This window comes from Sphaeramia orbicularis, chromosome 12 (genome assembly GCF_902148855.1).
Source record: "Sphaeramia orbicularis chromosome 12, fSphaOr1.1, whole genome shotgun sequence".
In the NCBI taxonomy this organism is placed as follows: domain Eukaryota; kingdom Metazoa; phylum Chordata; class Actinopteri; order Kurtiformes; family Apogonidae; genus Sphaeramia; species Sphaeramia orbicularis.
Genome location: NC_043968.1, coordinates 8,677,568 through 8,690,050, shown reverse-complemented (window position 1 = coordinate 8,690,050; position 12,483 = coordinate 8,677,568). Strand labels below are relative to the sequence as shown.

At 35.3% G+C, this 12,483-nt stretch overlaps 1 protein-coding gene across 1 annotated transcript in view; it reads left to right on the top strand.

Moving 5' to 3' along the window:
• LOC115430208 (proline-serine-threonine phosphatase-interacting protein 2-like) overlaps positions 1-11,933 on the top strand; it is a 32,705-nt gene extending 20,772 nt beyond the window's left edge. Inside the window, 8 exon segments of the mRNA XM_030150120.1 lie at positions 100-192; positions 2,612-2,657; positions 5,114-5,193; positions 5,285-5,383; positions 5,500-5,596; positions 7,863-7,947; positions 11,220-11,257; positions 11,348-11,933. Of these exon segments, the coding sequence (XP_030005980.1) occupies positions 100-192; positions 2,612-2,657; positions 5,114-5,193; positions 5,285-5,383; positions 5,500-5,596; positions 7,863-7,947; positions 11,220-11,257; positions 11,348-11,403 (594 nt within the window). The 3' untranslated portion in view covers positions 11,404-11,933.
• Positions 11,934-12,483: the final 550 nt, after the last annotated feature.

The following is a 12,483-nucleotide window of genomic DNA, read 5'->3' as shown; positions in this document are numbered from 1 at the left end:
CCCCCTTGGCAGAAGTAATGCATGTGTTCAGCTGTAAACAGACTTTACGGACACCCTGTATGGATCTGTATTAAAGCATTTCATTCTGTAATTCTTTAGTCGAAGAAAACCTATGAGCAGAAGTGCAGAGATAAAGAAGAAGCAGACCAGAATGTGAATCGAAACACCAACAACACCAAGCACATGGACAAGGTACAGTAGAAAGGATGCATTTCCTTATTTTTACACCAGCTAAAGTGCATTTACTTTGCATTTACTTCACTTTTACACTTAGTACATTTAGACTGTGGTTCACTCAGCAAGTGAGTATTTAGTATCTCAGTAGCCTCATTGTTGTTTTTTAACCTCCTGACACTGCTGTGTCACTTTACGCAGATACCACAATTCAGCCAAAAATATAATAATGCTAAGAGGCTAACAAACTCAGCATGGATGTAACTTTCATTTGGGGGGTTGAGTATCAAGCAAATGCCTTTTCTGCCTCAGTTTAAACAGGAAAAGTCTTAATTTATGTGAAAAAACAAACAAGCAAGCCAAGCATTAGGTAAGAATTCAATATATAGTGGAATTTCATAAGTTTTCAGGCATGTTGTACTGCTTTGAAATCATTATTTTTCAGTTCTCATTGAATGTTACCCCTCCTTTGATAAACCTCTACACAGCTGTTAGAGAATGACGCATTGTTTAAAAACTCAGCCGCGGATAATTATATTTTGGCTCAAAAATAATAATAATTATTATAATAACTACCTAATGTTTATAGTTTTGGAAATACAAAAAGTGCTGAAGAAAGTAGACGTCACATGTAGCACTCTGACTGACAGTATAGTGTTTGACTACGTGGACAAATATCCTGAAATCTAATGTTTAAGGATGGGTATAGATGGGGGCTTCTATGAAACTGGTCCTAAAAACAGGACATGGGGGGCAAAAATTCAAACCAGATGTAGACTAATGTTATGAAGTTTGGAAGCACTTTGGGTCTGTTTTAAAAATAAATACTTACTGAGATAAAAGAGAAGCTATTTTTCATATAAAAGACATTTTTAGATTATTTTACATTATGTTTAATACGAAAATCCACATGTAACACGGTCAAAAGAACACAAAAATTACGTGCCACTTTTTTTTTTTTTTTTTTTAATATTTCTTTATTGTCTCACAGGTACATTTTGGGAATTGAACTAATTATGCAAGGCAGAGTGTTTCACAAAAGTGACCACTGTTGCAAAATCATTCGCGATTTATATGTATTTAAATGGGCAGGTTCTGCAAGTTCATTGATAAATCATTCTTGTTTCTTGACTTTTTATTATTGCTTAATTTATCCTTACATTATTTCTTGCAATACTGTTTGGGCGGCAACCTGTCCCACGTATCTCAATAAGATTCTCTTAATTCAAAAGAAATTTTTAAGAATGATCAGTTTTTCTCAGAGACTCCACTCATCTGCTCCTCTTTTCCAAAAATTCAATCTTCTCTCAGTTTTTGATGTGAACGTTTCCCAGACCTGTGTCTTCATGTACAAATATGTTCACTTAACTCATATTCTTCCTAAAGTTTTTCACAATTTCTTTAAGTTGTCTTCTGTTATTCACAACTTTCCGACACGATTTTCAAGCAAATTTTCTCTTCCGTACTGCCGAACTTCAGTCTGTTAGTATTCTCTGAAATATCGTGGACCAAATCTGTGGAATAATCTAAGACCTGAACTTCAATCAACATCGACTTTATCATTGTTTAAAAAGCATCTGAAAAGGACTTTAATTCATGAAAAAATGTAAAGCTGTGTATCACTCGATTTGTATTTGATGATTTGTAATGTGGATTACATTTTTACTGTTTTTACTTTAGTTTATTATTTTAGTTATATTGTATTTTTAAATTCTTTTTGTGTGTATTGTTCATTTCGGGGGAGGTATTCATATAAACCTTCTTTTTTGGCTTCTAACCTCTCCTGCACAATTTTGTTACTTGTTTGAATGTTGTTGTTTTTTCTATTGCTGTTTTATGTTGTGCAAATAAATTAACAATTAACAATCAACAATGTAATGCAAGTGGACACGATGGGTTACACACTGAACCTGGAATGAGAAAACCTCCATGTCTGGATTAGAAAAAAACACTAGAATCATCGAATTTCACACAGTGTCTTTATTTATAACTTTTTATAAGACCATTTACAGCCATGTGGTCCAGATCAAATGCACTGACACCTATAAGTAGCTTTTCAGGTCCCAATTTTGGTCCTATTTTTGGCCCCAGTATTTTATTAAAAATTCATTAATTTTGGGATGGCTCAGAGCAAGAGTATGAATTTGTTTTTTTGCATTTATCTGAGGTCATCATTAGGTCCATCCTGGGGGATATATGTCTAAATTTCTCTTTTATTATTGGGTCTAAAAAGCTGGAAAAGTGCCAGGTACCAAAATAAACCCAGTTTCATAGAAGCACCCAGATGTAAACCCTGCACCTTATGTCCTGTTTCAGATCACAGTGTTGTACCAGTGGAAAGCTCTATGTACACACTGTAAAAGGAAATGTAAATGCACTGTTAGTTCACTAATATCCCCTTTACTAATTTGATCTGTCATTTCCTCTGACCTTTCAGCTTTATGCAAAAGCACAGCAGGCCAAACAGAACGCAGAAGAAGCAGGTACGCTTGAAAAAAAACAGCTCCTCTGTACCTCCTCACCTACATTTGGACTTGGGTAAAGAAATGTGTAAGAAATAGGGCTGTAAGAAAATATCGGTTCTGCAATATATCGCAATATTTTATCTCATGATACTGTATCGATATTAAAAAGAACTGTATCAATTTTTTAGGTATTTATTCAAATGCTGACATGGCATAGGTTCATTTTTGTTTTTCAGTTTTCTTTATTGTTTATGTCTTACTTATTATTTATGGTAGTTCCTTTGTTGGGATCGCATAAAAATAATGTTCTGGGGTTAGTTCTGAACTAATAGAATATGAACATTTGAACAGGATCTTCAACTGTAATGTCAGTAAAACAGAATTTAAGTTTTAACACAGGAAAATTTTTTCTGATAGCATTAGATCCTGTTCTAATCAAATTAAAATGTGTTTAGTATTTGTGCAGATTTCTGGTGTAATCCAACTCTTCCAGGAAATAATCATTTCAAAAAAAGAAACAAAACCAATAAAAAATGGCCTTTTTAACAGTATCATGATATATCGTGATATATTGCATCGTGATCTTAGTATTGTGATTTGTATCGTATCACCAGATTCTTGCTGATACACAGCCTTAGTAAGAAAACAAGGAATATTTGAAAGAGTCTAAGCTTATCAATCTGATATATGTAATTCCATTTTACTTTGCACTTTACAGTTTATTGTTGCATTTTACTGTTTTATTGCCCGAAGCTTCTACCATATCTGATTTTTTATGTTTGTAATTTATTATATATAGTGTGTTTGCGCTTGTATTCTTTTGTTAATCTTATATTCTATTATTCAGCCACTGATATTGTCAAAATGTTCATTTTTGTTACCAATGTTACGCCCTAGTCTATGGGTAAAAAAGGCATAACCTAAAATGACTCCCCACTCGATTCCCACTCCCAAGGAAGACTGTGACAAATAATGTTAGATTAAAACTGAGCAGCAGTTTATTTAATGTAGGGTGAGCAGTGACAAAAATAACAAACAAAACCAACTCAATCACTCTGTACTTCCCAAATAAAAATAAAAGAAAAAAAATACACAGAACTAACCTGGCCTCCTAGCTCAAAAACAGGAGAAAACGTGATGAAAATAAAATTGACTTCTCACCCTAAACAAGTGCTGCAGTGTCCATAAACTATTTACGATGTGCATAAATACAGAATTCAAAATGTGGAAACTCTCTCTCTCTAATGATGCGAAACTGGCGGCGTTAGTTGGGAGCAGGGGAGGACGAGGAGGGGGGCTGTGTTGTCGACAGGCGGTTTTAAAGGCGGACTCCGTCTTCCTCCACCAATTAGCGGCCTGTGCGCTCCAGGCTGGCCAATCCCCAGGACGCACGTTCCACCAATCCAATACAGCCACCTGGACTTCAACACACATACATATACTGAAGAACAAAAGAAATGCAAGTTTTGGTCGTTAATTTAGGCAAGAGTTCAGCTGTCCTGTTGAGTTGTCAACTGAGATACACATTACAATAAGTGAGTTGTAACCATTGGAGCGTGTGTTTGCAGGCAAACACGACCACGAGTGGTGTTGAGCACAAGTATCGGAGGTGCGGTACGTTTGAATGATATGGTAGTGGGAGCAACAAATGGGAGTGGCAATTCCCTTTGTCTATCCGGGGGCTATAAAAAGAAATGGTAAGATTCAAAAGTTACTGCATTACCACGACGCCTCGCCTTAACGATAATCTGAGAGAACGCGCCATTGGTATGCTTGATGCTGGTTTAACGGCTCGCAACGTTGCCAGACATTCAAGTGCACCAGTCCACCATCAGTAGGCTGAGGACACGATTCCGTGACACGGGACCACTCGGGACAGACCAAGATCCGGAAGACCACGTGTGACCACCCGTAATCAGGATCGCCATATTCGCTTGGCCCGTCTCCGTGACCGTCAGCTCAGTGCTACAAGGACAGCAAGAGAGAGCCACTGTAAATTTCACAGCTGGATATAAATATCTCATATGAAACCAATATTCATAATAAACTCCCATATAAACCAATACGAAACATACTTGCGTTTCTTTTGTTGTTCAGTATATAGACAAATACACCACTGGCCCTCTACAGGCCAGGGTGGGATAACAGGACAAATTACAGATTCAGGGTTGCAACACCAAAAATTAGTTTGCTGTTCTAAAAAGAGTCAGTACTTGATTGCATAACCATTGTTTTTGATGACTTTTGATGGTCTAATAATTTTTTCCCCCTCACTCTTGGAAAAAAAAAACTACACAAAAAAAAAAAAAGAAGTGTGAAGAGATAAAATCAATACTTACATGTAATATAAATAGAATACACTACTAAAGCAGAGAAAAAAATACCAAATTTGCATAGATGATGCTGAATCTCAGACACTGAGACTGTAAACTGTGTGTGTATTGTTTTTAGTGATGTTTGCGTTTGTTTGTCAGATAAATTATACCAGCAGAATGTGTCTGCGATGGGGAAGATCAAAGATGAATGGCAGAAGGAGCACGTTAAAGCCTGTGAAGTGAGATCCTGATGCACTCAACACATACAGCCAAATAGTTCATGCATTTCCCATCATGTGACTGGGCTAAATGTCTATTTTTGGTGCACAGATATTTGAAAAACAGGCAATGGAGAGGATCAACTTCCTCCGAAACACAGTTTGGACGCATGTGAACCAGCTGTCGCAGCAGTGTGTGACCAGTGATGAGGTAAAAAAAAGTGTTTGGCTCACACACCACGTGACAGTGATTTATTGTTAGATTTGTAGTTTTTATTGTTCGTGGTCACCCAGTGTAGATATGAAAAGACTGTTTAATGTGTGCAGCTGTATGAGGAAGTGAGGAAGTCTCTGGAACAAACCGACGTTCAGGAAGATATTGAACACTTTGTGAATCTGAGACGCACCGGCGACAAACCACCAGGTACGAACAGAGGAGTCCAAAGGATTTCCATTCAGTACTCAGATACAAGTAGAGGCACTAGGGTTTAAAACAGGGGTCTCTAACTCATTTTCTTTCAGGTTCCACATTCAGCCTGATTTGATCTGCAGTTGGTCAGACCAGTAAAATATTAACATAATAACCTATAAATAATGACAACTCCAAATTTTTGTTTTTGTTTTAGTGCAAAAAACCCCATTAAATCATGAAAATACTTACTTTTATAAACTATTCAAAAAAAAAAAAAGCGAATAACCTGAAAAAACTGAAATTGAAATTAAAAAAACTTAAGAAAATTGTGTGCGTTTTTAACAATATTCTGCCTCAACTTGTCATTTCTACATGTGCATTATGGATCAGCTCTACAAAGACACTAAACACTGAGGAACAGGCAGAAAAGAGTTCAAATTGTGCTGAATTTTTTTTAGACATTCCAGGTTGTTCATATTTGTTCAGGTTATTCACATTTTATTGTTACAGGATAGTTTGTAAATGTAAATATTTTCATAATACCTCCTACACCTCCTGACCTAGCATTGTCAGACATTCCATTTTAAATATTTTAATAAGGTTTTTCTCAGGATTATCACAGATTTTCCCAGGATTATCTCTGGACCTGCTGCGGTGGTCCTGCCTCTCTCCTGCCTTCATCATCATTCCACTGTCTCCAGTCACAAGTGTTTGCTCCTGGAGGATTCTGTTGGGTTTCTGTAAATTGGCTTAGAGTCTGGTTTGGACCAACTCTATATAAAGTGTCATGAGATAACTTTTTTGTTGTGATCTGGCGCTATATAAATAAAATTTGATTGATTGAGTGATTTGATTGGTTTTCCCTTGTAAGTCGCTTTGGAAAAAAGCATCTGCCAAATGCATAAACCTAATATAATGGGGGGTTTTTTGCACTAAAACAAAGACAAAAATTTGAAGTTTGTGTTATTTATAGGCATAGTGTAATATTATTTTTCTCACATCAAAGCAAGAAGAAAATATGGAGTCATTCTGTTTTGTCAGTTTAAAGGCATTAACGTGTTTCATGGAGCGGAGGATGAGATGACTAGTTGAATAGAAGTGTTGGAATGGTGCAAAAAGTCAGGTGCGATGGATCACATATAAACCCATTGGGTGTTGGAATGGTAGAATGTTTTTTCTCATCCAACCACAATCAAATTCACTCTATCCGGATGGAGCGATTTATCTGGATAGTTTTTTTTTTTTTTATGTGAAAGATGACAAGCCAGAATGAAGACAAGCTGAAATGAAATAGGAATAACGAGGCTATTTTTAAAATGTAAGGAGGACCAAGGTTCTAATAGTTTTGGATTTTTCATTATAGTTTAGTTTTATTTTAGTTTTGACTTTTTTTTCTCTAATTCAGTTTGTTTTAATTCGTTTTTAGAGCAGGTTTGCTAGTTTTTATTAGTTTGTTGTTTTTTTTTCTAAATGCTTAGTTATAGTTCAGTTTTAGTTTCTTTTTAATATCTTTTTCTTCTTCTCTGTCGTTGTATTCAATAAATCCCAGACAGGACTCTGCTGCTTTCTCCCGGCTTTAGTCTCCATGTTTCCAGGTAGAGTGGGGACCAGAAGACGACTGGAAACCACAAGTGAACACAAGTGACGGACCGTTAAATATCATATGGTGCCAGCAGAGAAAATTGCTCAAGGGAAATAAATCGCTTTCATATCAATCCGACATTGACAAAGACAAAAACGAAGGGAATTTGAGCCATAATTTTATATGTTTTAGTTAGTTTTATAAGCACACAATACAGTTTCAGTTAGTTATCGTTTTTTCTTTTAATTATAGTTTTTATTTATTTCAGTTAACGAAAATGTTTTTTACAATTCTAGTTTTCGTCAGTTTGTTCGTTTTCGTTAATGATGATAATCTTGAGGAGTAGGTACAAGAAAAAAGTCGGCTGAAAAATAAATACTCCGCTAAAGTACAGATAACCAAAATTTCTACTTAAGTAAGGTAACAAAGTATTTGTACTTTCTTACTTGATACCTCTGGGTATGAATGACAAACTTAATTGATCCACAAGGGAAATTACTTGGTTGTAATAACTCAGTTGCAAACAAAAACACTCTTGAAGAAACACTAGTGAAAAAGAAAAAAAGAATGCAGCGATAGTGTCTGAAACTACTGAGGCGTTGAAAATGAATCAATGCTTAGAAGGAAGTAATCAGAATACACATGTGTGCACTTTGATCTGAAGGCCTTTTCACTTGTCTGTTTATAATCTGTCAGCTCCAGTTTTGTACGAGAACTTCTACAGCAGCCAAAGGTCTCCAACTGCAGCTGCGCCTTCTCGACTGTTTCCACCGATCGTCAGGTAACACAGGGAGGGGCGGCAGGAGGCCGAGGGTGTCCCGTTTTTGGGACTTCTTTTCCGATCAAGCTCTTAATTTGACAAGTTAATCTCTTATATATTAGTAACTCCCAAAAAAAAATTTCGGCCCAATCCGTAAAGTTTTAGACCCCCCCCCCACACACACACACACACACACACACACACACCCTGCCATCTTTAGGGTGCTCGTCAGCCGAGTGCAGAAAACCCATTTTAGCTTACGGGCCAACAGGCATCCGCCGCCCGTTACAAAAATTTCAATCGTCTTCTTCTCTGAAACTACAATTCCGATTGACTTCAAACTTGGTATACAGCTTCTTTATGATGACGTCAACAAAAGTTAGAGAAATTATTTGGATCCAGATCTGATTCTGGATTTGGTGCGACTTTGAAAAATTTCCCCATTATAAGAGATAGGAAGTGGATGGATGCAATAACTCAGTAAATATAAATGATATCCAGTGTAAATGTCTCCAGTCCAGCCCTGATGGGGAGATGACCCAAACATAATGTCCACATGCTGGTCAGGGTCTTCTTCTGGATCTGGAACTGATGCAAAATTTAACATGGGCTCTTATGGGGAAAACATTTCAATCGTCTTTTTTCTCCCAAACTCCAGTTCTGATTGACTTCAAACTTGGTATACAGCTTCTGTATGATGTCAACACAAGGGATTGAAATTATTCCGATCTGGATCTGATTCTGGATTTGGTACGACTTTGAAAAATGTTCCCATTATAATAGATAGGACGTGGATTGATCCAATAAATCAGTATCGATGATATCTAGTTGGAATTTGAATTTTTTACAGATCTGATTGGAATATGAGCAAAACATGGGCTAGTTCTGTAATAGAATAAATACACAGAACTGGGGGAGAATAAATGGCATCTGGATACATTTCCCAAAGCTTTTCATTTGGCCGGTAAGATACAGGGCCATTGGTCCTATTTTTCAGTGGAAAATCCTGCATTTGTCAGTTAGTTCTGCCACATTTGCTCATGCAGATGTCATATTAGAGGTTTTAGAGTTTTTGGGGGATGCTACTGTTGTTTATGAAGGTCTCAAATCATGTACAGGTCAAAGTCACATGATTTTAGACAAGGTCAAGGTCATTTGACACTCAAAAATGGGTAAAATCACATATTTTTGCTGATTTCTTTATTGCCAAAATTTTCTGGGGGGAGTTACTAATATATAAGAGATTAACTGGTCAAATTAAGAGCTTGATCGGAAAAGAAGTCCCAAAAATGTGATGCCCTAAGGAAGCTGTAACCCAGGACTGTCAAACTCATTTTAGTTCAGTTCCACATTCAGCCCAGTTTGATCTCCAGTGGGCCGGACCTGTAAAATAACAACAGGGAAAAAAATATTATATTATGATCAGGTTTACATCTACAAAGTTTCCTTAAAAATCTGAATAACATCAACAACTTGAATTGTCATTGTCATTCAATAAAAACATCCCAGATGCTGTTACAGAACGAAATTGCAATTTGCAAAGTATGAAATAAAACAAAGAATTAAAAAAAAAAACACCAACTAAAAACAACCCATATATATGATAAAATATTAAAAACTGCACTAAAATAAATAAATACATGAGTTAGTAAAGTTACAAAAAAAAAAAAAAAATTGCCCAATGGCCCAATTGTCTCTCAATCTGTCAGTCAGTGATAGGTTAAATTATGTCCCGCCCTAAAGTCCAAGTCAGGTTTATTGTTTGTTCTTATGCCACATGTACATCACACACAGAAAACTGCAATTACAAAAACTCTAAGGCCCCACAGTGCAATAATGAACATAGTTAAAAAATATTTAAAAAATACAATAGGATTGAACTATAAACAGAAAATAACTGAAATCAAACACAACTATGATCGGTTAAAATATTCTGTTAATGAAGAGAATGAGTTTTCACACAGATTTCAAACTGTACTATGTGGTAACGTTTGTGAGGTAGTGCTAATTTTATCCATGTTCTTTAGTTTAACCTGTTAAACCCTGACCATATTTTCAGGGGAAAAACGCCTAAACAGACATACCCAAAGTAAATGAAGAATTCCTTCACAATAATAAGGTTCATATGGATGTTCTTGGTGTCTGTGGACATTTACAGACCTCACAGAATCTATTCCCATTGTCTAAAATATTGTATCTATTACTATGCCTGAGTAAACTGGAACAAACTAAAAGAGAATTTCAAATTTTTTATCCTCGCCTGTTTTTTTTCGGCTGGATTGATGATGATTTGCATAAATTAATTGTTCGTGTCGGAGATTTTTAATAGTGTATATTTCACCCCACAAAGATTAAAAATCATGTTTGAACATTAAATTTTGCACTAAAATACACTTTTGATGTACTTTTATTAACGTTAGGGTCTAAACTTTGAGCAAAAGTTGAAAAAAAACATCCATTGTCCTGATTATTATATTTTTATAGTAGATGAACATTAATATAATTTTTTCGGCCCACAGGCGGGCTGATAGGGCTGAAGGGGTTAAAGAAAATGTATTAAATCTGAGCTCTTATCATAAAGACATTTTTTTTTTTTTTTTTTTAATTTGCGAGGAAAACGTCTTTTTATTCATGAGTTACTCCAGTTTTGTCCATTACACTGGTCAACAACAAATTTATTGTTGAAGTTTTTTGAGCTGATTTAGGATCATTTTGGTGTGCTGAATCCAAAAATCACATCAGTTTTGCTCAATCAGGTCAACTTTCTGAACTATGCTACAAATTGGCTTTTTAACATTTTTGCTTACATTTATGGGCATTTTCACATCATATGATACAAAATTCTTTCATATTTCTTGCAATAAACGAGTTCTGAAGATTTGACTTTTGCCAATTTATGATTAATGTTTTTTTTAATATTACAGGTGCAAGTAAGATCTTGCAAAAGTAAGTCTGACGTATTCTGCTACATCTGCGGTGAATACACCATCGTACCTAACAGGAATCAAGTCACAAGTTTCATGAAGTGTGCTTACCAGTCTTATTTTGGTATTAAACTTGATGACCAAGATAAAGTTTGGACACAGATTGTGAGACAATCAAATTTTTCAAAATCAAATTAGCAAAAAAAACCTGACCTGATTGAGAAAAACAGATGTCATTTTTGGATTTAGCGGTGCAAAATGGTCCTAATTCAGTTGAAAAAACCTAGACAACTTGCAAAAACATTTTTTTGTAACCCAGTGTAATTGTTCTTATAAATTCTCACTCTTTTTTTCGTTGTTCATTTACAGAAGAGGACCTTTACCAGATCCAACACAAAACACTGGAGGTACAGACTGTTTCAAAAAAGGCCAGTAATCGTCATCGTTGTGTCTCTTCATTCTAAACGTATCATTTGTGACGTTTGCTTGTGTTACAGATAATACAATCTACTCAACAGTTCAGGATGCAGGCTACAGCGTCATCCACTACTAACACATGTCACAGCTCTGAGACCGACATGGACGTTAGACCCGTTTGTTTAACTTCCTCCTTTGTGATTTGCTTTACAGATGTTCTCTTTTACATAATAAGCAACAATGCGTCATAAATATACATATTTAGATGGAGCTGTGTGCTTTTACATCACTGTGTTATAAACAGTACAGTGCAAATATGGTTCAGATCAGGTGAAAAATGAGGATAGTCGTTGTGATAACTTAAAAATCCGATGTTACCTTCAGGAGTAGTCTATTTATTATCCGTTCTTTCTGTATTCTGCATCACTTCCACAGGTTTGTATTTATTTGTGTCTGCTCTTGTCAAACACAGATCAAATAAATAGGAGTGTATGTGTCTGCTGTCTGATATCATTTCCTCCTTGGACTCATGACTGCGATACAGGAACACTCCTTTACAGTGTTTGTGTTACTTAACCCTTTAATTTACTGTTTTTTCTCGTCAAAATGTTGATTTTACATTCCTTTAATTCAGGGTTCGTACACATTTTTCAAGGTCTAATTCAAGTATGTTTCAAGCACTTTTAAGAGTTTAATTATGCCTTATTTCTTCAGTACTCAAGGAGGATTATAGGGGTAAAAATAAAAATGTTTTTTTATGTTCATTACGATAATGTCTTTAAAAATTCCATAATTATTTAATTACAGACACAATCACTTATTAATAAATTAATAAATCATTAATAAATGACTAGATATACTAAAATGTCAACTAAATAACCATCCGAATTTAATAACAACCACCTTCTAATTAGCTAAATGAATAAAATGAGCTCATTCTAAAACTTTTTTGATTGTGTTCTTTTTATTAAGTATTTGAATTTCCCCTTGGGGATTAATAAAGTAAATCAATCAATCTATCTCACTAGCTAGCTAGCTACACTACAAACACAAAATTAAGGATATTTTTAATTTTTGGGCTATTTTTTTCAGTTGGGATTCTTGCACAGCACTTTTTACTTTTGGGTGTAAATTTAATTGAAACACATTTTTTAATGACCAGACATAATTTATTTACAGATGGCAAAACTGACAAAAAACAAACAATGACCAAAAA